General features: G+C 39.8%; 1 protein-coding gene across 30 annotated transcripts in view; it reads left to right on the top strand.

The window, feature by feature from the left end:
* ZMYM2 (zinc finger MYM-type containing 2) overlaps nt 1-7,428 on the top strand; it is a 129,230-nt gene extending 121,802 nt beyond the window's left edge. For 28 of the 30 annotated variants that reach the window (XM_074021696.1, XM_074021692.1, XM_065533053.2 and 25 more), the window contains 4 exons: nt 2,435-2,549; nt 3,184-3,435; nt 4,061-4,181; nt 6,559-7,428. In XM_074021696.1, the coding sequence (XP_073877797.1) occupies nt 2,435-2,549; nt 3,184-3,435; nt 4,061-4,181; nt 6,559-6,751 (681 nt within the window). In that variant the 3' untranslated portion in view covers nt 6,752-7,428. Of the gene's footprint in view, nt 1-2,168; nt 2,360-2,434; nt 2,550-3,183; nt 3,436-4,060; nt 4,182-6,558 lie in introns of those variants that run through there. The other 2 variants (XM_065533057.2, XM_074021697.1) reach the window with 2 other exon arrangements.
* The last annotated feature ends 16,452 nt before the right edge of the window (nt 7,429-23,880 follow it).

Here is a 23,880-nt window from a genome sequence, read left to right as displayed (position 1 = left end):
ATAAAAGCAAAAAATACAAATTGCTATTCTAAACTTGGGGATTTTACTTTAGTGATTGTTTTATGTAATACCCAACTAAGTTTGTATTTTTAGAAATACAGGAACAGGGCCGGGCGCGGTGGCTCAAGCCTGTAATCCCAGTACTTTGGGAGGCCGAGGCGGGTGGATCACGAAGTCAGGAGATCGAGACCATCCTGGCTAACATGGTGAAACCCCGTCTCTACTAAAAATACAAAAAACTAGCCGGGCGTGGTGGCGGGCGCCTGTAGTCCCAGCTACTCGGAGGCTGAGGCAGGAGAATGGCGTAAACCCGGGAGGCGGAGCTTGCAGTGAGCTGAGATCGGGCCACTGCTCTCCAGCCTGGGTGACACAGCGAGACTCCGTCTCAAAAAAAAAAAAAAAAAAAAGAAATACAGGAACAGTACAAAAGTTTATAGTCCTGTTAAATAGCTGGAATCATGATGCTATATTTTAAACAATCACTGCTGTTCTCATTCATAACAATGAGGATCTCCAGGTAGTTTAGGAAATGCTATTTTTAGAACATCTACCCTTTGACTAACCTGAAAGCAGGGGAGAAACTTAGCATTGTCACTTTCTTGATTTACCAGGCTCTTATCAGTTGGTCTGTCATTGTATTTGAAAGACTTTAATTAGGAGTTTTTGTTCTACTATTTTAGAATTTTGCTGACTAATATTCCTTTGACTAGTTTGAATAACATTGGATCAACTCAGATGATGGCATTGTTTTGATTAGTGTATACATGGTGTACATTTTTTTTCTTTTACTTTTCACTTATCTGTTCTTTTATTTAAAATAGGTTTTTTGTAGACAGCATATTGTTGAACCTTGCCTTTAAAAAAATTGAATCCGACAATATCTGTCTCTGTCTTTTTTTTTTTTCCTTAAGACTGGGTCTCGCTCTGTCCCAGGCTAGAGTGCAGTGGTGTGATCTCATGGCTCACTGCAGCTTTGACCTCCCAGGCTCAAGTGATTCTCCTGCCTCAGCCCCTCAAGTCGCTGGAGCTAGAGGCACATCCCACCGTGCCTGGCTAATTTTTGTATTTTTTGTAGAGACGGGATTTCACCATCTTGCCCAGGCTGGTCTTGAACTCCTGAGCTCAAACTGTCTGCCTGCCTTGGCCTCCCAAAGTGCTGAGATTACAGACGTGAACCACCGCTCCCACCCCAGGATCTGTCTTTTAATTGCGGTTTAGACCAGGGACTAACAGACTTTATACATAAAGGACCAAATGGTACATGGTTACAGGTCATGCTTGTCTGTGTCGTGCAGCCATTCAGCTCTGTCGTTACAACATGAAAGCTGCAGCACAGTATGCAGATGAACCAGTGTGTCTGTATTCCAAGAACACTTGATAAAAACAGGCATGGGCCAGATACGGCTCTAGGACTCCAGTTTGCTAACCTTGGCTTAGGCCTTTTACATGTGACATGATCATTGCTGTCGTTGAATTAAAATCTCTTGTCCTTCTGGTGGTTTTGTATTCTCTCTGTTCTTTGTTTTTCATCTTTTTCTGCCTTCCTTTGAATTAATATGTTTTGTGATCCCACTTTATTTCCACTATTGGTTTATTATTTGTACCTCTTAAGTTTTACTTGTTACCTTAGATTTGTAGTCTGCATCTTTAATTACATGTCTGCATTCAAATAATATTGTATTGCTTCACATGTAGTGTAAGAGCCTGAGACAGTGTACTCCCCATTCTTGCCTTTCATTCTTTGTGCTATTATCATATAATCTCATGTTATTTTCTCTAAGTCCCACTAATGTTTATACTTGAAATGATTCTGTAACCACCCTCACTGTTAAGATTTTTCTAGGTTTGTGACAGTAGGTTATAAGATTCATAAATCTGCACTGTTTTACAGGTGGAGAATTAGGAATATAGAGACAATAAGAAAAAAGCGTTAGCCTGACAAAGTCAGAGTGCTAGAAGAGAGCTTTCGATAGCTACAGATAACATTTCATCCCATCCTTACCACTCAGTGTTTTTCTTTAGTCGTTACCTTAATTACTCTTACTTCATAAGAAAAAAAACTAAAAAGAAAGAAAAGTCACTTTTATTTTAAAATTTACATTTTTCTTCATCCACTATATAATAAATACTGGAGTCAAATATTCTTTTTTTTTTTTTTTGTCTGACAGACTGAAGATTGTCATCCAGTTTTTACATTCTCGATTCTGGGGTGTGTATTTCAGCTTTGAGTGTTTCAGGCAAGAGATTTGTTGATAATTTATGATTCTTTTTGATTTCTAGGTGCATACATAAAATCAGTCATGTTTTAGTATGCATTTCAAAGACATAAAGCTGTATTTTTTCCTTAAGAAATACAGAGTGTATCATGTTCACTATAATTAGCTGATTTTCTTTCAAGAAAGTTTGTGGGGCTTTTTTTTTTTTTTTTTTGTAGTACTTGGGTGGAAGTAATCGAAAAGACAACATATTTATTGATCCTGGATACCAAACATTTGAGCAAGAATTGAATAAAATACTGCGAAGCTGGCAACCAAGCATACTTCCAGATGGTAATGCTATTTTAAATAAAGGTGTTGTTATTTTTACAGAGTATGTGTGAAAATATTATAATTAAGTCACTTACATTAGATAACATTTTCTGAACACTTACTCTTGGGCTCATCTGACGTTCATCTCTTGTTGAATTAGAAACGAATGTGGTCAATAACTAGTGTTTATGAAGAACTTTGTAAGAAATGTGATCTACTTTCTCTGGAGTATGAGACTGGATGTTCATGTCTTAAGCCTTCCAGTGGAGCTTCTGATGTAAATTTCCCTTAAATCCCTGTTTTCAATATATGAAGAAAATGTGTATGTATGTGGAGTCACCATTTTTTTTCAGGAGTTTAAATTCCTGAATTTTAATTTTAAGAAGATTTACATTTTTTTTCTGACCACTATTTGGCTCGTCCTACTGAAGAACAGAAGCAAACATCCAGTCCCTTATTCCATAGATAATAGTTCCATAGTAGCCTCTGTATTGTTAAAGAGCTGCATAGGTAATTCTAAAATTCTTCTAGTTGATCTAGTATGAAAGAAGAATTGGTATAGATTTGTCCTTAAATTAACTGTGTCTACTTCTGGATGGTTAAATGAAAACTTTTATTTATTATAATTCTTTTAAAATAGTTCTCTCTATTTAAGGGTCAATATTCTCTCGAGTTGAAGAAGACTATCTCTGGAGGATAAAACAACTAGGATCACACTCTCCAGTAGCTCTTCTGAACACACTGTTCTACTTTAACACTAAGTATTTTGGCCTGAAAACAGTGGAACAACACTTAAGACTTTCCTTTGGCACTGTGTTTAGGCATTGGAAAAAAAATCCTTTAACGATGGAAAACAAAGCGTGTCTTCGATACCAAGTGTCTTCCTTATGTGGAACAGATAATGAAGGTAGTGTAACAGATTTCTATTTTTATTTTTACATTTTTTTTTGAGACAGAGTTTCGCTCTTGTTGCCCAGGCTGGAGTGCAATGGTGCAGTCTCGGCTCACTGCAACCTCCACCTCCTGGGTTCAAGCAATTCTCCTCCCTCAGGCTCCCAAGTAGCTGGGATTACAGGCAGGCGCCGCCAAGCCTGGCTAACCTTGTATTTTAGTAGAGACGGGGTTTCTCCATGTTGGTCAGGCTGGTCTTGAACTCCCGACCTCAGGTGATCTGCCCGCCTCGACCTCCCACAGTGCTGGGAGTACAGGCGTGAGCCACCACATCTGGCCCAGATTTTTATTTTGAGATTGTCTGTGGTAGGGATATCCAAACCTTGCCTTACTAAAGACCACCTGGGTCACTTGTTAAGAACCTAAGGACTGTCTGTTTTATAAAATAAGACAACCTATGTCTTCTTAAGATGTCTCAGCTCCTTTTGTTTGAAAAATTGTACATTACCAGAAGCCATGACTTAAAACTCCAAGCCAGGGGCACCTAGTCCTTATTCTTGGGTATAACAGACACTAGGAGTGATGTTTATATCATTCTTCAAGATTATTTTAGGAGGTTTATTTCACTTTCATTTTTTAAGATAAAATTACTACTGGAAAAAGGAAACATGAAGATGATGAGCCAGTATTTGAACAGATTGAAAACACAGCCAATCCTTCCAGATGTCCTGTGAAGATGTTTGAATGCTACTTGTCTAAAAGGTGAGTGTTAATGATACTTAACTTTTAAAAATGATGGTAGAAGTTGGCTGGTTTAAATTTAACATTACCAGGAAGTGACTTTTTTTAATGGATTCTTTTTGAGATTTCTTCTCTCTCAGTTATACCTAAGTTCATTCAGTTACAATCTTTTATTTTGAAAATACCCAGCTTATACATCATACTTAGAGTTTAAGCATACGTTAAGAAATCACTCTCTACTAATGAAATTTCCACTGCTGCCATTTTCTTTCTTTCTTTTTTTTTGGAGATGGGGTCTTGCTCTCTCACCCAGACTGGAGTACAGTAGCACATGATCATAGCTCACTGCAACCTCAAACTCCTGGGCTTAAGCGATCCTCCCACCTGTGCCTCCTGAGTAGCTGGGACTACAGGCATGTGCCTCCATAGCTGGCTAATTTTTGTATTTTTTGTAGAGACAGGGTCTCACTGTGTTGCCCAGGCTAGTCTTGAACTCCTGACCTCAAGCGATCCTCGTGCCTCAGCCCCCCAAAGTGCTGAAATTACAGGCATGAGCCATTGTGCCTGTCATTTTCTTTTAAATTACAGCGATTCCAATGACAGCAAAGCAAGGGACACAGACTTTTTCTTAAAGGATCAGATGGTAAATATTTTAGGCTTTTTGGGCTGTAGTATCTCTATTGTAACTAGTTGGTTCTCTTCTAACTAGAAAGCAGCCATATACTGTATATAAATTCATGGCATGTGGCTGTGTTATAGTAAAATATAGTAAAACTTCATATAAGCAGGTGGCTGGCTATAGTTTGCCAATGCGCAGTGTAAAGGTATGCTCAAAGGTCGAATAGATAGATGGAAATATAAGTGAAGTATTTACATTTAAGAGAAAACAGTCAAGCAGGTATGAAAAATGGAATCATGTTCTGGAATTTTTTTTTCCCCCAATCTTAGACCAACAGGCATTTAAAAAAGTTTAAGCCGGGCCGGGCGCGGTGGCTCACGCCTGTAATCCCAGCACTTTGGGAGGTCGAGGCGGGCGGATCACAAGGTCAGGAGATCGAGACCACGGTGAAACCCCGTCTCTACTAAAAATACAAAAAATTAGCCGGGCGCGGTTGTGGGCGCCTGTAGTCCCAGCTACTCGGGAGGCTGAGGCAGGAGAATGGCGTGAACCCGGGAGGCGGAGCTTGCAGTGAGCCGAGATCGCGCCACTGCACTCCAGCCTGGGCGACAGAGCGAGACTCCGTCTCAAAAAAAAAAAAAAAAAAAAAGTTTAAGCCAATAAAACGTTTAGAGATCATAGATTATTTTATGCTTGCCTATTGTTTTAAGTAAGCACTCTCTAATTTTCAGAAGGTCAGCATGAATTCAAAATGTACTTCCCTATTTAAACAAATTTATAAATCACAGTGAGGTCCCCAGGATGGCCCTCAAGAACTCGTAAAAGCAACAGTGTCATGTATAGGATGGTAGTAGTACAAGTTGAATGCCCCTTATCCAAAATGCTTCTGACCAGAAGTGTTTTAGATTTCAGACTTTTTTGGATTTTGGAATATTTGCATATACAACATGTCTTAGGGATGGGACCCAACTCTAAACATGAAATTCATTTATATTTCATATACACCTTATACATGTAGCCTGAAGATAATTTTATTTATGCATAGCCTGATGGTGATTTTATTTTCCCCTTGGGGATGCCGAGTAACCTGTGTGTTATGTGCCTGTGTTTTGGCTGCGAACTCCTCACATGAGGTCAGGTGTGGAACCTTCCACTTTTGGTGTCATTTTGGCAAAGAGTTTCAGATTTCGGATTTTTGAATTAGGGATGCTCAGCTTGTATTTCTCACCATGGTTTAGGGTAGTCCTATTTGGCTGCAATAGTGTCAGGGTCTTCAGTTGGTAGTAACTATTTGTTACATGGAAATTCCTATCTCACTATTATCTTGTTGGTATTTTAAAAATTAAGTTTCTATTATGTAATGCTGTAAGAATTTTTTTAATTTTATGTGCTGCCATATTTCATCAATTCTAAGACATTTTCACGTTTCACTATTTCTGAAACTGGGATGCACAGTTTAAATTGTTGCATCTTGAAATCATAATTGGCAGTGTTTTACTTGCTTAATGGTAACATTAAAATAATGAGTGATATGTCTATTGATGGTGTCTTGGATTTAATGAAATAGAGTTAAAATTGTGGTGAGAAATAATCTCTGTCACAGAAAATAACAGAATATTTTAATGACAGAATAATGGAGGCAGTGAGGCATAGGGTCTGGTCATATAGCGTGATTAATGGGGTCTGAATTATTCTTGAAAGAAGAAACGAAAGTTGTGGGAAATTTTGTATGTATTTTGTGAAATTGACTTTTTCCTCTCTTTCCTCCCACCTCCAAAGTCCACAGAATCTTAATCAGAGGATGGATGTTTTTTATTTGCAACCAGAATGCTCTAGTTCTACAGATAGCCCTGTCTGGTATACATCTACTTCACTGGACCGAAACACCTTGGAAAATATGCTTGTACGGGTTCTTCTAGTAAAAGATATTTATGATAAAGACAATTATGAACTGGATGAAGACACAGACTAAAAAGGAACGTTTCAGAAGCAATCGGGATAAAACAGCATTAGATAGTCACGCTGCTAGATCTTTATTATGGAAAACATTTCAAGTTTACTCCTTCTGTTTTGAGTTTTGTAGCAGTGTACCCACACTGGGTATTACCATGTAAATAATCTGTGAGTGAAAGTTGCCATTATTCTATGTAGTGGTTTTAGGATACTTAACAAATACATTCAAATTCTTTTTTTATTATTATTTATTTGATTAGGTATGTTTGTAACTTTTTACATTACAGAATATGAATGAGAATGTGCCATGTATAATTTTTTTCTTGTAGTAAGAAACATCCATATTGCACAACGCTACTGTTGCAAAGCTTCCTTGGAAGGGGGCTCTTTTACTGGGTTCTTAACCAGATGGTTGTGTATGGGTAGCACTACTAAAAGTTTAGAACTTGCAGTGTCTTTCGGAATTTTTAAAATAAACTGTAAACTAATAGGCTGGGGTTTTTGTTTTGTTTTGGGGTTTTTTTTGTTTTGTTTTGCATTTTAGTTACTGAAGCCTTACAAGGTTATGTAGAGAGATACCATCTTCTGTACCAAAAATAGACAAGAGAATGCTGTCAATATTGGTGTACTGTAATGTGAATCTATACTGGTGAAAACAACTTTTTGTTCCCCTTATTAAAACCTTAGTGTCCTTTTCTCATTTGTGGCTTTCTGCATCACCCAATCAATAAAAAAACAAATATATATATATATATGTATATATATGTATGTATGTGTGTGTGTATATATATATATATATATAAATGATTGTAAGTTGAAAAGATCATCAAGACATTTCCTTTGTAAAAATGTCTGATGAAAGTATAAAATTCTGTTTTCTTTTATGCCAGCCATAAATATCTGAAATCCTCTTCATTTATAGAGGTTTGATTTTTGTTTCTTTTTTTCCCTCTTAAGGATACAGATCATGCTGCAATGTTACCTGTGTAGTACTCTAAAACTTAGCAATTTTATTAGAATTCTTGTGCCTGTTTACATTGGATAAAATTATTTTTAGAAATTCCACTCCTGAAATAGTTACAGAAAGTCAAGCTACGTTAAATAAGATAGGATCACATTTTATTATGAAGATTACCAGTGTAGTGATTCTGATACTGCAAATGATTGAGGAACAAAGAAACTAATAGAGAAAGTCAATCTCAGAGGAAATCCCATTCAATGTTAGATTGTTTGGCTTTTTAAATTACTTCTTATAGAAGGTTGCATAAAAAAAATTTGTGCTTCTGCATAGCAATTTATCCATTCAGACCTTTTCTTTTAGAATAAGGAAACTTAAAATCTACTTTCTAAAGACTGAACAAAGTGCTAGCTGCAAATTATCTTGAAATCATTTGGCCGTTTTCTAGCATGTGTGTGATCACGTTTTCTTCTGATTCCTGAATGACCATGGTAGCATGAGTGTTTAGAAATTGTTCAGTGGAAAATTGAGCTATTTTCCGTAGTGGCTAGCAATTGCTACACATCCTTAGATACTCCTCTCTCCCACAGGATAAATGTTACAGCACACAAAAGAAATTTTCTCAATTCTGATTTGGAAAATTTCACAGGTGTCATTATTGTATATTTAAGCAATAATTATCTGAATGTTTTTGGCCTAAAATTACTTTATAATGTTCTAACTTGTTTTATAAGTTTAATGACTTTTCTGTCCCTTGATTTTATATTGTTGAGTGATAATCAGACTGATAGTAGCAAATCTGATATTACATTACCAAAATAGATTGCTGATTGTCTATTTAACGAAGACAAGTGGGTAACATTTAAAATATATAATACAAAAATTTCCTCTAACTTACCTTTTTCCAGAACTACTTCTTTTAGCACTTTTCCTATTAATGCCTATTGTTGATTAAAAGGTGGTTAATTCTAACCATCTTTTAGTCTTCAAAGTGGTGCTATATTCCATCAAAAGCAATAAAGTTTTTCCCAGGTGTCACTTATTGTATATGTTACCAAATACCATAAATTTCTGCCATAGTACTACTATCAAGCACCTTGTCTTGCTATTTACAGTTTCTTCATTTGTACATTTTTAGCTTTTCTAAGTGGAAATGTCTACATAATTTTGATCTTGACATGGTTGAGGATTTAGAGCTCTTGTCTCTGTCTTGATTGCAATCCAACGATAGATTAACTTGATTCTCAGGGGGAAAAGAAAAAGAAAAACTTATTTTATGAGAATTGTTTGTTCTGTGAAACTTACTTCACCTAAAACACATTTCATTGATTCTTGGATCTTAGTTTATGTGGTCATAGTTGACTGTGGAGAAAAGGACAATGAAATGATAGCAATTTCCTTTTGCTTCTAGGTGATCTCTGATTATAGATAGCATCCTGTAAATATAACTTTATTGTCTTGAAATGTTTATTGAAGATGCTATATTTTTCTGTTCTGTTTTCTGAAGATTTTGCCATTTAAAATGATCCAGTGAAAAATATTTATCCACACTGAAGGAAGTGGATTTCCCATGCAAATTGAATCTTCATTAACACATTTTAAAAGTCTTTACTGTATTAGGTAACATAGATATTAAAGGATTTTTCTAGGCAAGAAGCTCAACTTTTTTTTTCCATAAAAATAATTTTTGCTTAAATAGTAACTCATGGTTTTCTTTTATTAAATGGGGTTGTCAGTATGTTAAACATTGAAATAGGAGGAGGATGCATATTTACTATGCATTCAAATTTATCACTGTTTTTCTGACAGACTTTCCCTTTGTCCTTTCTAGTTATGACTTGGGAATGGGGTAACTTCTTTATGCATAGTATTAAGGGTTATAGTATGAAGAAATCATAAAATTGCAAGTTTTGGTTTGCATTACTCTAATGTGGGTTCGTTTAATCTGGGATCTTAAATATCTTGCAGCCTTAAATCACTACAAACATTTGCATTTTTATTATGCCAGTTATTTCCAAAATGTATTGTTATACGTGTCACTTATGTTTTTAAGCTAATATTGACTGTAGGATAATCTCCTTGTTCCCCTCAAAATAGTCATGAAAGTGTACATGAAAATATTTTTAAAGAATAAATTTCTTTAAATTACATACTTTTGGATTTCCCCCTTAATAAGCCCCTTACTCATTTTTAGAGAAGATTTTGAATTTCATTTATTCCATTCCACTGTGTTCTGAGGATTATATCAGTTTAGAAGTTGATGTCCAGAGCAGGTTATCTGTAACAGTTTGGATCTGAGAATAGAAACAACTTAAAGTGCTGTCCCAATTTGTACTTTTTTTTCTTTACTTGGAAGTTAGATGTCAGAGGGATACCTCAAGTAAGTGACTGTGATCCCCTGTCTTGAAGTGGAAAAGGGAAGGTCCCTAAAATCAGGGCAAGTGATGTCCTGATTAGTTACTGAGTTAAACAAGTTCATGAATTTAGGCCTTTTGGGAAAGAGAGAGAAAAGAGAATGTAAGGTTTAACCTGTATATTAAGAATAGAACGAAAGACCATTAGTTGTTAAGAGGTGTCAATCTTAACAGCATATTTTCTCTTGTGCAATGAAAAGAACAATTGTAGCTCTTTTAGGGATCTTAGGTCTTTTATTCTTTCTGGATTGCTTACATTGAATCCTTGTCATTTACTTAAAGACACATTTTTCCTGGAGAGGAGAAAGATCTTTTCTAAAATAACCTTAGCGCTAAGAACATGTTAGGCCTAATTTTAAAAGTCCAATTCAGATAACTCCTCAGAAGTAAATGCAGCACACTAAAATTCATTATCACAAAAGTTAGTATTTGTTAATTATGTTTCTTCTGTGCTAAAAGGCTGCTGCTAACCATGGTAGTTAGGAAGAGAAAGCAAAAGAAGACATTAGTGTTGAAGAACTTACATCTTTTGGGGGTAAACAAGACATACAGTATATTTAAACTCCTAGAGAACTTAAGAGTATTGGTGTTAGAAAGAGATCATTGTGGACACACAGAAGTACTTCAAAAGGCCGTTATGGTCTAGAAGACAGTTCACAGAGAGGATTACTAGCGCCTGTGATGATGCGGTATATGAAACGTGAGATTCTGTAACCTGGACATTGCTTTTAGCTCTGTTGGAAATGGTCAGTAGAGCAATTTCTGAATATTTTGATGGTGTGGTGTTGATGGCATAGGTCCTTATCTGTGGCTTTCAGCCCAACTTAATACAAGAGGAGTTAAAAATAGCACCCAAAAGGGATAGCTAGAGCACGCTCACCATGCACTAAAGAGAAATCTAAAAGGTGTTCAAGTACATTGAATCAAATGAGTAATCCAGCTTCTAGGTTACGTAGGATGGATGGAGCACACGAATTCTTGCAAACATTGTAGAGTTTTTTTTAAAACTTCATCCACTAAGGATTTTTTTAATAATAATTACTTTTGAAAATAAAATTTCAACTATTTTCCAAGTTATGAGTGTGCTTCTCTTAACCCTATAAGCAAGATGAAATCTTGCCATTTGGATTACATATTTGTAGTTCTATATCGACATCAGCAGATGGCAATAGTATACAAATGGTATACAGCATGAGGCTTCCATTGCTTTTACTTTCTTTGTAAGTATACTATAATCCTTTATCTGAAACCCTTAGGGTTTTAGAATTCAGAATTTTCTGCTTTTCAGAGATGATATATATAACGTAGATTACATAACACCCTCAGTGGGCCTGGGGCAACACCCCATAATCAAACGTTAGTATTTCTGCGGTTATAAATGAGACGTTCATAGTAACTGGGATTAACTATAAGGCAGTAAGCTATCTGCCTGACATAGTTTAGGTCAATTTTTCTCACAAACTTAACAGAAAAACTAGGTTTTCAGAGATTTTTTGGATCTCAGAACTGGTGGTTAGGGACTGCTGACCTCTACAAGGAAACTGGTGTCGGGTCTAGAATTTTCCTTCCAATGAAATACGTAGCCATTTTCCCCCCTTTTTAAATTGCTTAGCTTTGGTAGAGGTAACTGAAGACTTTCTTCTTTAGAATTCATGTATTAGATTTTTAAGAAAAATGCATGAAGTTGTTAGAACAGGCATAAATATAAATGGCAGCTCTAGAACCATTACGGAATTTTGAAACACTTAACAATTGCTTTCTTTTACTTTTCATCTTGCCTCAATACTTGGAGCATTACAAGTATTCTGCGTAAATAAACGTTCATGAAGAGCTGCAGTCATGCCGTGGAGCCAGTCATTTATTCATTCAACAAATACTCAGATTCTTCCACACACTAATTATTCCAGGTGCTGGGAACACAGAATTCAGACCCAGCCCTTCCTCCCGAGGACTTAGTGTAGTCTGGGAGAAATGGGAATGTGATGGAGTATCAGAATAAGATGGGCACTTAGGCCTTATTGAGCATGATCACACTTGTATTTTGAGTAAAATACCCTGATCAAGTAATTTTTCAAGGAGCTACTTTTTGTGACACAGCTCCATCTCCCGACTGCGGTTCCAGACTTCACCATGACACCTGTCTGCCCATTCTGGAAAGGGAGAGGTACCGGCTTTTAGGATGCGGAGATGAGCAGATTGAAAAATAAGAGTGAACCAGGTGGAAGGCGCTCGATCTTTAGAGGTTATGAATCAGTGTTTGTTCATTCAGTTTTTAACCAGTCACCTTGCTGTAAGAGCAGAACATAACTGGCTGGAATGTAATGTAGGGAATTTTTCCCTGTTGGATCCCAAGCACCTAGAAAAGTCCCTAGCACCTATTAGGTGTTAGTAAATGTTTGTTGAATGAATCAATGATTACAGGTGCTTTTAAGCATTTTGAAAATAAAGGAACCATTGGAAATATGACCTGTGATCAATGAAGAAATTACCTGTTTTTTGGTGTGCCTTTGAACACTTCCTTGCATTTGTGCGTGGGTGTGTATCTTTTCTGATTTGCTCAACATACTAGTACAGCTTGAGTTCCTGTAACCTTCCATGTGTGAGAGCCAAGGAGATGAAGATGTAGGACTTGATGGTCTGTAGTACTGCTCAAAATAGTAACACTTAAACATCACTTGTGGATTTCGTTAAACTGGAGGTTTCTGGTCTGCCCGCTGGAGATGGGTTTAGTAAGTCTGGGTGCAAGTCTCCCAGAGAGTTGCATTTTAAACACCTTGGCTAAAAACCCAAAGCCCTACAGTCTAAAAAGTGCTCCACCTACACTTTAAAAAATGAAATAGAATTGCATGGAATAGGACATAATAGAGGCATTTTCTTCATGAACCTTATTTTATACGCGTGTGCATTGGTTGGCAAATGGAAAACATTTTTATGGTTTTCTAAGTGTGAAAGCCTTCCCCTAGGAGAAAACTAAGCAACTCCCCACTACATACAGAAGGATGAGGATGTGGTGTTAGTCTGCACCTCCCATTTTGTTTTCAGATGTCACTTTCTTAGTTTATCTACACCGGACTCCAGAAAGCTGTGACCTGTGGGGACATGTGCTTTTCATTTTGCCGTAATAGGTAAGTGGCTAGTCAAAGCTAGTGTGGTGTAGTGTTTGAATCGTCCATTTCTCTACTTGTTTGCCATAAGTTTGAGGCAAGATTCTTTTTTCCTTGAGTTACTGTGAGAATAAAAGCAACAGTTCTTGCAGTGCTTTTCTGTGTGCCAACCCCTGATGTACTGTTGGTATTACTATTCCCAGTTTGAAGATGAGCGAACGCCTAAGGTCACACAACTAGGAAGTGGCAGAGGTGTGACCCACATTAGATCTTTGTGTCTAAAAGCCCATGGGTGCTCCGGAACTACTTGGCCATTCGTGTCTGTGACAGACTGAAACAGGTAGTCCTTCCAGGCTACCCCAGTCATCCATGAACCTCTTCTCGACTGGTAGAGCAAATGTTTAGTAAGCACACGCGGAGACAAAAAGAGTAGGCGAGCCTGCAGCACAATTGTGGAAGATAGCAGGTGAATACACGGAAAGGAACTTAGCAGAGCCAGCCCCAGCCGCGCTCCATACGCTTGCCCTGCCTGCTTCACCTGCACGTGGGCAGCTGACTGCCGAGGAACACGCTTGGCAGCTGGATTGCCATCCCATACCTTTCCCGCTGCACGTGAACCCTTCTCCATTCTGTACACTCAGGGGTTGGTCAGCTTTTTCTGTAAAGGACCAGAGAGTGAGTATTTCAGGCCTTGCAGACCAAGAGGCAGCATTGAGGATATTATGTAAGTACTTAGAGGAATGTCCGTGTATTTTTTTAACTGACAAAATTCAAAATAATAATTGAGTACAGTTTTTCTTAATCGAGTCTACTAATGAGAGGGATAGAATGCTTTTTAGGGGACTGTTTCACTTAATTGGAGTTCCAAGTAAGTAGTTAGCTATGATCAAAATTGATTGCAAATGTTCACTTGTTAGGTTTTAATGTATTTCATCTTTGGAAATGTCTTTTCAGGCCGGGCGCGGTGGCTCACGCCTGTAATCCCAGCACTTTGGGAGGCCGAGGCGGGCGGATCACGAGGTCAGGAGATCGAGACCATCCTGGCTAACACGGTGAAACCCCGTCTCTGCTAAAAATACAAAAAATTAGCCGGGTGTGGTGGCGGCGCCTGTGGTCCCAGCTACTCGGGAGGCTGAGGCAGGAGAATGGCGTGAACCCGGGAGGCGGAGCTTGCAGTGAGCCGAGATTGCGCCACTGCACTCCAGCCTGGGCGACAGAGCGAGACTCCGTCTCCAAAAAAAAAAAAAAAAATCTTTTCAAGCAGGTAAATGCTGCCAAACACTGATATCAGTCCATGAGCGTATGATTATAGTAAAATATTCATCACTTGGAAAGCATTTGTACAATTCCGTTAGATCGTTCTCTTGATAGTTACCTTTCAGCATGTTACTGTGTTGCAGATTAATCTCCTTCAGTTAAAAGTTAGATGTGATCTGCTCAGTTTCCCAATTAAATGGACTTTGACGTACAGAAATTTCCTTCACACTTGCATTGAGCTCTGAAAAACACTGCTGGAACTCTAGTTTGAGACTGGCAACGTGTCTGCTCTCAATGTGTGGGGATGGGAATGCCATTGCTTTTGACTTTTGACAGCATGAGAATTGCATAAGCAGCTTGATGTTACTTGTGATTCAAGCAACATTAGTTGTCATCATTAACTGAAATAACCTTACTGCAGTATGTTTTGCATTTAAGCACTGTTTTGCCTTGTAATTTTAGGGTGAATTCATCAAGAAACATCATCAAGCTTGCAACAAAATAACTTCCAGAGCTATTCAGTGTTGAGTCGTAGTGGTTGAGTGTGGTTTATCTCATTCAGAACAATTGCAGTCTTTGCCCTGAGCTCAAAACATCAAATAAAACTTGGTTGCGGCCAAGTCATTGACCTGCTCTGTGGTAGGGCAAGTCGGGATGTTCAACTGTGCTGTCTGACAGATGTTCACAGGATTGACGATAGTTAAATCCAAGAAAGTGAATGAAGTTCGCCATTGACACTGCTGGTTCAGTAACACGTGATCCATTCACGACGTATTTACTGCAAAGCACTGCTGATAAATAATACCATGAACAACCTTAGGCTTTAAACATTTACATTTCAACTAAGACTTTTTCTGCTTCGTAATTTTGCCACCATTAGTTGCACTCAGCCAATTCTATTTTCAGGTTTTCTCCACTTTACCTACAGATCTACTCATAGATGCTAATAATTCTTCAGTCACTTTAAACTTGCAATGAGACACACTGAAAAGACACCTAAGCAGTGTTGGTAAAAAATCATCAAGAGCAAAGAAAAACACTTGAAAACATCTACCTTGTTTTCAAAATTTTAAATGACTCTTCAAGTCTTTAAGCAAGTCTTTTTGCCAAAAGGCCAGTACTCTTAAACAAGCTTATTTTCTCTGGATACATTTCTTTGGCTGCTGCAATCAAATACAATTTAATTAATTTACCATTGGGAAGTGGCTTTCCTTGCTTGGCTAACAAATGAGCCGCTGGAAACTTTTGGTTGCAGCCTCATTTGAATTTTTTATTTTTTGAGGAAATTGTGCTGGAGTGAGAGGTTCTGTTTCAAATTTTCTAATTTTTCTGACCGTGGCTCTCCTGTGAGTTGGACATACTGTGAGGAGGGCTCAGGCTGGTCATGTTGATGGACACTGTGTTCTTTAGCATCGCTGTCATGTCATTTCACAATAAACACAAAGCCAGCTAATGCAATAGCAGAATCCAACTCCACTGTGCCTTAACATTGGAGCACCCAAAGGACACTTTAATTGCTTTGACATGGTGAGTTTGCACTGGTGAAAATAAGATGTTGGCGTGGCAATGTGCATGGCACTTGAAACACTGATGTGAAGCCCTCGCTGCAGTGTGCTAAGCGCGGCACAGAGCTGAGAGTGCCACAGGCTACTCCCTCACAGCTCCTCAGCCTTGCCCTTGCAGCGAAATAGCCACCAAAGGCCATACATAATGAAAAAGTGTGTCTGCGTTTTAATACAGCCTTATTCATGGAAATATTTGAATGCTATATGCCACAAAATATTTTTAAAAATGTCTCCAACCATCAGAAAATGCATAAACCATCCTTAGCTAGTGTGCCTTGTAGAAATGGGTCGTAGGTAAGACTTGGTCTGCAGCCTGAACTTGGCAATTCCTACTTGTTAACCTTGCTTTCTACTTCAATTTCTTATAAATGCAATTTTATTTATGTATTTATATTTGAGACTGAGTCTTGCTCTGTCGCCCAGGTTGTGGTGCAGTGGTGCAATCTTGGCTCACTGCAACCTCCTCCTCCCCGGTTCAAGTAATTCTCGTGCCTCAGCGTCCTGAGCAGCTGGGATGACAGGCATGTCCCACCATTACAGGATTACAGGAGTGGGCCACCATGCCCGGCCCAGTAGGTAATTCTTAATCATCATACTACTTAGCATTTTAAACTGCAGCGCATGACTTCCTTTTTGAAACATGTTTTTGAACTTAGTTTCCTATATTCTATGATCTCCTGATTTTTCTCCTACTTCATATGGCTCTTCTCAGTATTCTTTGCTAATACCATCCTTAACCCCTTAGCCCCTAACCTCTTAAAGTTAGGATGTCCACAGCTCAGTTCTTGAGCCTCTTATCTAACTTAAATCTGTGGGGTTCTTACGTAGTCTCAATGGCTTTAAATGCCACCAGTATACTGAAAACTCTGTTACATGTATTGACCACATACTTCCAAGTTGGGGAATAGATGTTTTCTTCCAGCACTTTAGCTATATTAACTCAGTTAATACAACCGCCCTATAAGCCAAAGCATGGAAAACCTTTCTATTAAGGGCCAAAGGGCGAGTATTTGAGGCTTTGTGGACCTCCTAATGTGTCCTGAATTCCTTCTGGTGGGTTCTTGGTCTTGCTAACTTCAAGAATGAAGCCCCGGACCTCACGGTGAGTGTTACAACTCTTCAGAGTTTATTCCTTCAAATGTGTTTAGATGTGTCCGGAGTTTCTTCCTTCCAGTGGGTTCGTAGTCTGGCTGACTTCAGGAGTGAAGCCGCAGACCCTCCTCGCGAGTATTACAGTTCATAAAGATAGTACAGACCCAAAGGTTAAGCAGCAGCAATATTTACTGTGAAAAGGAAAAGAACCAAGACTGCACAGCATGCCAGTGGACCTCAGGAGGTTGCCGCTGGTGGCTGGTGGCAGGGGACCAGCTTTTATTCCCTTATTTGGCCCCGCCCATGTCCTGCTGATTGGTCCATTTTACAGAGCACTGATTGGTCCATTTACAATCCTTTAGCTAGACACAGAGCTCTGATTGGTCCATTTACAATCCTTTAGCTAGACACAGAGCGCTGATTGGTCCATTTACAATCCTTTAGCTAGACACAAAAGTTCTCCAAGTCCCCACCCAACCCCGAAGCCCAGCTGGTTTCACCTCTTACTAACATTTTGTTGCATGTTCTTTTATGAGTTTTTTTGGATTCTTTACAACCGTTTAAAATGTGAAAAGCATTCTTAGCTCATAGGCCATACATAAACAGGCCATGGGCCAGATTTGCACTGATGGCTGTGGTGTGCTGACCCCTGCCGTAAGCTATTACAGAGTAGTGTATTATTATCCCCGTTTTACATGTGGAGATACTGAGGCACAAAGAGTTCAAATAACTTGCCAACACTCATCAGCTAGCAAATGAAACAAGGGTTCCAACAGGCAGTCTGGGCTCCAAGTCTGTGTGCCTAATCACTACGCTGCCTAGAAAGTTAAAATACGTGTTGGTAAAAAGGAAAGCTAACCAAAAGCTAGCAATTATGCCCCAGAACTCCAAAAAGTCTTAGGAATTGGAAGCATCAGACACTCTGAAGATCAGATTGTTTAAAAGTCTGCCAGAAAAACCATGTAGTCCTTTCCAAGATCCTGCCCCCAGCCTTAGCAGCCATTCCCCACACCTAGGAGTTGAGGTTTAGTCTCCGGAAAAAGTGCAGTAGAGAAGCCTGGGACTCAGAGAGGCCAGGCAAGACTGAAGCCGGCAGGTTGCATGCCAGTCTACAGCTGAAAGTGAGAGCCCTGCTGCTTGGCACCCAGGATGCTTGAGGCCAGGCTTGCAGAAGATCTGACGATTCCTCTCTGGGGGGATAAACAGCCCAGGACAAATGACAGTGATACCTACAGCTGCTGACGTCACGATTCTGCACAATGACCTTACAGTCAGGAAACCCTCCTCAGGTCCACAGAGCTCCCTTCAGGGGTTTGCACTCTAGGTAAGCATGGATTAGACATTTGAAGAAAGCTTTCGACATGAAAGAGAACCAAAACAAGAAGGAAATGGGAAAAAAGTGCTACGATGTAGGAAGCAAAGGAAAACTTTAATTCGATTAAAAAAAAAAAAAGACATATCCAGGAAGCAAGAATCAGAGGCTACGAAAAAGGAATATTAAGAAAGACTTGGAAAAATTCAAAATATGATAGCAGAAATAAAATATTCAGTCAAAAGATCGGACAAAAAATTTAAGAAAATCTCACATAAAGTAGATCAAAAAGATAAAGAAGGACAAAGTAAGAAAGAGAAAAGATTTTTTTTAATCCTATAGATTTAATCCAGAAGGTCCACTATCAGACAACTACAAATTCCAGAGAGAGAGGACAGAGAAAGTGCAGGGGAAGAAAATGGCAAAGAGATAATATGGGAAACGTTTCTAGAATGGGAAAGTGAGATTATCCATGTTGAAAGGGCACAGGGTGCCCAGGGTAATTAATTTAAAAAGTCTCAGACCAAAACACATCATCGTGAAATTTCAAAAAATGGGATGTGAAGCAAAGATTCTACAAGGTTCCAAAGAGGGAGAAAAAAAAAATCCAAAAAGCAGATTTCATACAAAATATCTGGAATCAGAAAATGATTTGACAGCAGCGCTGGAAGTTAAAAAAAACAGTGCTGTAAAGCCTTTAAAATGCTGAAAAAAAATTATTTCCAACCTGAAATTCTATGTCTAGCTGAGCTATCCGGTGGAGGAAGGGCATTTTCAGATCCGCAAGTCCTCAGAAAGTTTCCCCCTTAGATGTCATTGTCAAGAGGTGGCTCTGTTCCGCCGAAATGAGATGATGAATGAGGACAGGGGATCCAGGAAACAGGAGCTGCAGCCCGGATGAGAGGCGCTGAAGGATGGCGGCTGTGTGACATATCATCATGCCCCAGTTGTCACTTGATTGTCTCTCGGCTCTAAATCCACCCTTCTACCTTTCTTTGTGCTACCTGAGCAGGACCCTGTAAGCATTTCCCGTTTGCTGGCCGTCGCAATGGCAAGGCTTGTCAGTAAAGGGCATGGGAAGACATTGCAAGAGGAAAGGGTTTTCTTGGGGTTCAGTCCCCGTTTTTCTTGTTTTCGTGGAGAGACCGCCAGCAGAACCCCAGGGGGAGTTTTCCTGTGAGTTTCACTGGCAAATCGGTGGTGACTTCTGCCCATCGGCCCAGCCTCAGCACCTCATTGACTCTACCACAGGCCGCAGCCTCAGCCTTGGTCCTGCGTTGCTGCCTTCCCTCCATCCTAGAGGCAGCAGCTGCTCTCTACACCTGCTGCTCCTGCATTCTCCAGTGTTCACTTTATGCCTCCCAGGAATTCATTCCTTAATTACTAGCTAATAATTCTTTATGTTAAATTTTCCCTGTTAGTATTACTGGTATGGATTCTGTCTCCAGACGATCCCGACTGACATACATAGTACTATAAACACTGAAACATTATTCTATCAAGATGTATGCTGTGGTGGTCTTGGGATGATGGAAAGGGGATATAGGTATGGATGGACATGTGAGGGGGTATGTATGTAGAAGAGCCAACTCTTCTGTGGTGAGAAGTCAGTAGATTACATGAAAATTTAAAAACTAAAACAAAACAAAAAAAATGCACTGAAGTATGTTTAGAAATATGGCTGTAGTGACCAGGAGAAAGAGCTCAGTGATAGGAAAGGTGCTGCCCTTGGAGAACAACAGGAGAGGAATCTGGAGTGGGCAGGGCACTGCTGGTTTTTATTATATGTCTCTCAGTGCTACAGCAGCCCCCCCTTCTCCTCAGGGGATATGGTTCAAGACCCCCAGTGGATGTCTGAAACCACGGATAGTACCAAACCCTATATATACTATGTTTTGGTCTGATAATCTAGATGGCTACTAAGTGACTGACAGGTGGGCAGCAAGTACAGTGTGGAGACACTGGTCAATGGGACGACTCGCGTCAAAGGGTGAGATGGCTTGGGACGGCGTGGGACTTCGTCACGCCACTCAAAAGGCTACGCACTCTTAGATAATTGTTTATCTCCAGAATTTTCCATTTAATATTTTGAGGCTGCAGAAAGCAAAACAGCCAATAGGGGGATGACTTCTTTACTTTTAAATTGCTTAACGTATTACTTCATCTTTTAATTTATTCATGAGCGCTCAAATATGGAAACAGCTCAAATGTCCATCAACAGATGAATGGATGAGCAAAATGTGGCCTATCCATACAATGGAATATTTTTCAACCCTAAAAAGGAAGGAAATCCTGTCACATGCTATAACAAGGACACACCTTGAAAACATTATGCTAAGTGAAATGAGCCAGTCACAAAAGGATGAATATCGTGTGATCTCACTTATAAGAGGTGCTAGGGGCTGGGCACAGTGGCTCACACCTGTAATCCCAGCATTTTGGGAGGCTGAGGTGGGAGGATCACTTGAGGTCAGGAGTTCGAGACCAGCCTGGCCAACAGGATGAAACCTCATCTCTACTAAAAATACAAAAATTAGGCAGGCGTGGTGGTGGGTGCGTGTAGTCCTGGCAACCCAGAAGGCTAAGGCAGGAGAATTGCTCAAACCCAGGAGGCGGAGGTTGCAGTGAGCTGAGATCCGGCCACTGCACTCCAGCCTGGGTGACAGAGCAAGACTCTCTCTCAAAAACAGAAAAAAAAAAAAAAAAGAGGTACTAGGGTAGGCAAATTCATAGAGGCAGCAACCACAGAGGTGGTTGCCGGGCGGGAGAGGGGAAGATGAGGAATGACTGTTGAATGGGTGTAGAGTTTCAGTTTGGGAAGACTAAAAAATCTGCAGATGGATAGTGGTGATGGTTGCACAACAGTGTGAATATACTTAATATCACTGAGCTATACACTTAAAAATGGTTAAAATATTGAATTTTATGTTTGCTTTACCACAATAAGAAAAGTTGAATCTAATTAAATTGGTGCATTTGAAATACAGGCCTTTGCTACAAAGAATATTAATTCATGCCTGATGCTGGCAGTATTCTCATCTGTAAACTAAGCATTAGCTTGAGAAAGGTATTTTGGGAATTTCATTTTATTTATTATTTAATTTAATTTATTCCTCTCTAACTTTGTCTTATGTGGTAAATGGCCACTACCTTGCCTCCATTATTTCAATATACCAGAGAAAAATACTTGAGCATCAAAAAGCAGTTTTCAGTATGACATTCATTGACTTGCTGAAAGGAGATGTCAGATTTCATTCAGGGAGGATTCAAGGACCTACTACATGTCAGCCCTGTGAGGCACAGGGTAAACAGAGACAAATAATATTTCCTTAAAGTATCTCCCACAATGTAATAGGAGAGACAGACAGGAAGAAAGAAAGGGCCTGCGATCTCATGGCATCCAAGATGAGCACACAGCAGGCAGAGGACACAACAGGACGAGGAGAGAACTTCTCAGGTTGGTAGAGAGGAGCTTGGGGCCAGCACCACAGAGCGCGGGGATGAGGTCTTCAAAGGCGAGTGACAGTTTGTCGTGCAGCCACAGGAACCAGGGTGAAGCTGAGCCTGCCCACCATCTTTTGAACACCTGCCCCATATTCCTGCTTCCACGTCTGTCGTTACTGCAGATTAGTGGCTCTCCCCATTGCATTTCCATGCTGTACTGTGTGATTCGGAATGCATTAAATGCTTTCTCTGAGGATCTTTCCCATCCTGGAGGCTGGGGGAAGCACCCAGTGTCTCGGGACATTTTCAAGGCACTCAGTCTCACTGGAGTGACAGATCTTCTCAGCGAAGACTTACCCAGGAGGACAAGGTGTCCGAACGGGTGCTAGTGGGAATGTGCTGGGGGTTGGGCAGTGTTTCATTCTGTTTTGTGCTGCTACAATAGAATACCACAGACTGGCTAGTTTGTAAAGAAAAGAAATATATTTCTCACAGTTCTAGAGGCTGGGAAATCCAGTATCAAGGGGTCAGCATCTGGAGATGGGTCATCGGCAACGGGAGGCAGAAGGGCATGGGAGAGCCTCCAGAGAGCTGGAGAGAACGGGGGCTGCACGCCCTTCACACCAAACGCACCTGCAATCATGGGATTGACCCTGCACTTGAAGGCAAGAAGTAGTGTTTGTTGTCTCCTGAGCCCATCTGGATCTACCTGAACTTGCTCCTTTCGGTAAGCAGGCAGCGTTTTGACTTAAGTGGGTGAGGAAGTCTAGCAGCCTCAGGTCCCCACGCGGAACTCCTGTGTATACTTGTCAGCATCGGTTCCAACTCCTTTAATCCTCAGCGTGTGAAGGAGGGAGAGGATTTCTCTCTTTGGCAGTGTCCGACAGATTCTCCTGTTTGAGGAACGTTGCTGGCTAGTGACATGGAGGAGCACTCACCAAGAGAGAAGCGGTTGATTTTATCACTGAAAACCCAGCTCTGTGGTACATTCTAGAAGCTCTCAACCTCCAGGTGAGTTTTACTCAAAGACTTTTCTGGGAAAAAGGAAACCTTCTGAAACGAGAGATTGTTGTTTAAATTCTCATTCTTCTTTCCCCTTCTCCCCCAAGTCTGATGGTGCGCACCAGAAGCTTCTCCATCCTGTTGAATCTAATGAGAACGTCACGTGGGCAAGCGTTCAGTTAACACCCAAAACAGCTGCAGCCGCAGACTGGCACCACATCAGGAAAGGCAGACGGGAGCACATTCTAGTGAAACGCAGCAAGTTAGAGACATGAGGCAAGAAAGATGTTAAAGAGTTTTGTGTCAGAGACAGCAGAAAATGCTTAATTGCTTTTTGGAGTTTGGATTTCTAAATCACAGCTTTCTGGAATATTCACATTCTTATCAGTAAAAGATCCTGCTTTAGGTTATTCAATGTTTGGAGTCATATTATTATTATTTTTTTGAGACCGAGTCTCACTTTATCACACAGGCTGGAGTGCAGTGGTGCGATCTCGGCTCACAGCAACCTCCACCTCCCGGGTTAAGGTGATTCTTGTGGCTCAGCCTCCCATGTAGCTGGGATTACAGGTGCCCGCCAACACATCTGGCTAATTTTTGTATTTTTAGTAGAGACGGGGTTTCACCATGTTGGTGAGGCTGGTCTCAAACTCCTGATCTCAAATGATCTGCCCGCCTCAGCCTCCTAAAGTGTTGGGATTACAGATTTGAGCCCCTGTGCCTGACCTGGAGTCATATTATTTTGTAAAAGCAGTAAAGAATAGAAAATGGTAACCATAAAGAGGAAATATTTGAATACAGCAAATATATCTGAAATTTGACCCCTAAGCATATCAGTATTCCCCCCATCTAGCCCTTCTCTTATATATCCATATTATTTGTATGTAAAACAAAAGCATTTTTATATTCCACCTTTTTCCTCTGGTATATTGTGAGTGTTTTACATACTTCCTCTGAGGAGTTTTGATTATATGAAATATTATATGAAATATTTCTACAC

Source organism: Macaca fascicularis, chromosome 17, assembly GCF_037993035.2.
Source record: "Macaca fascicularis isolate 582-1 chromosome 17, T2T-MFA8v1.1".
Lineage (NCBI taxonomy): Eukaryota > Metazoa > Chordata > Mammalia > Primates > Cercopithecidae > Macaca > Macaca fascicularis.
Note: the sequence above shows the minus strand (reverse complement) of the source record. Positions and strands in the feature narration are given on the sequence as shown.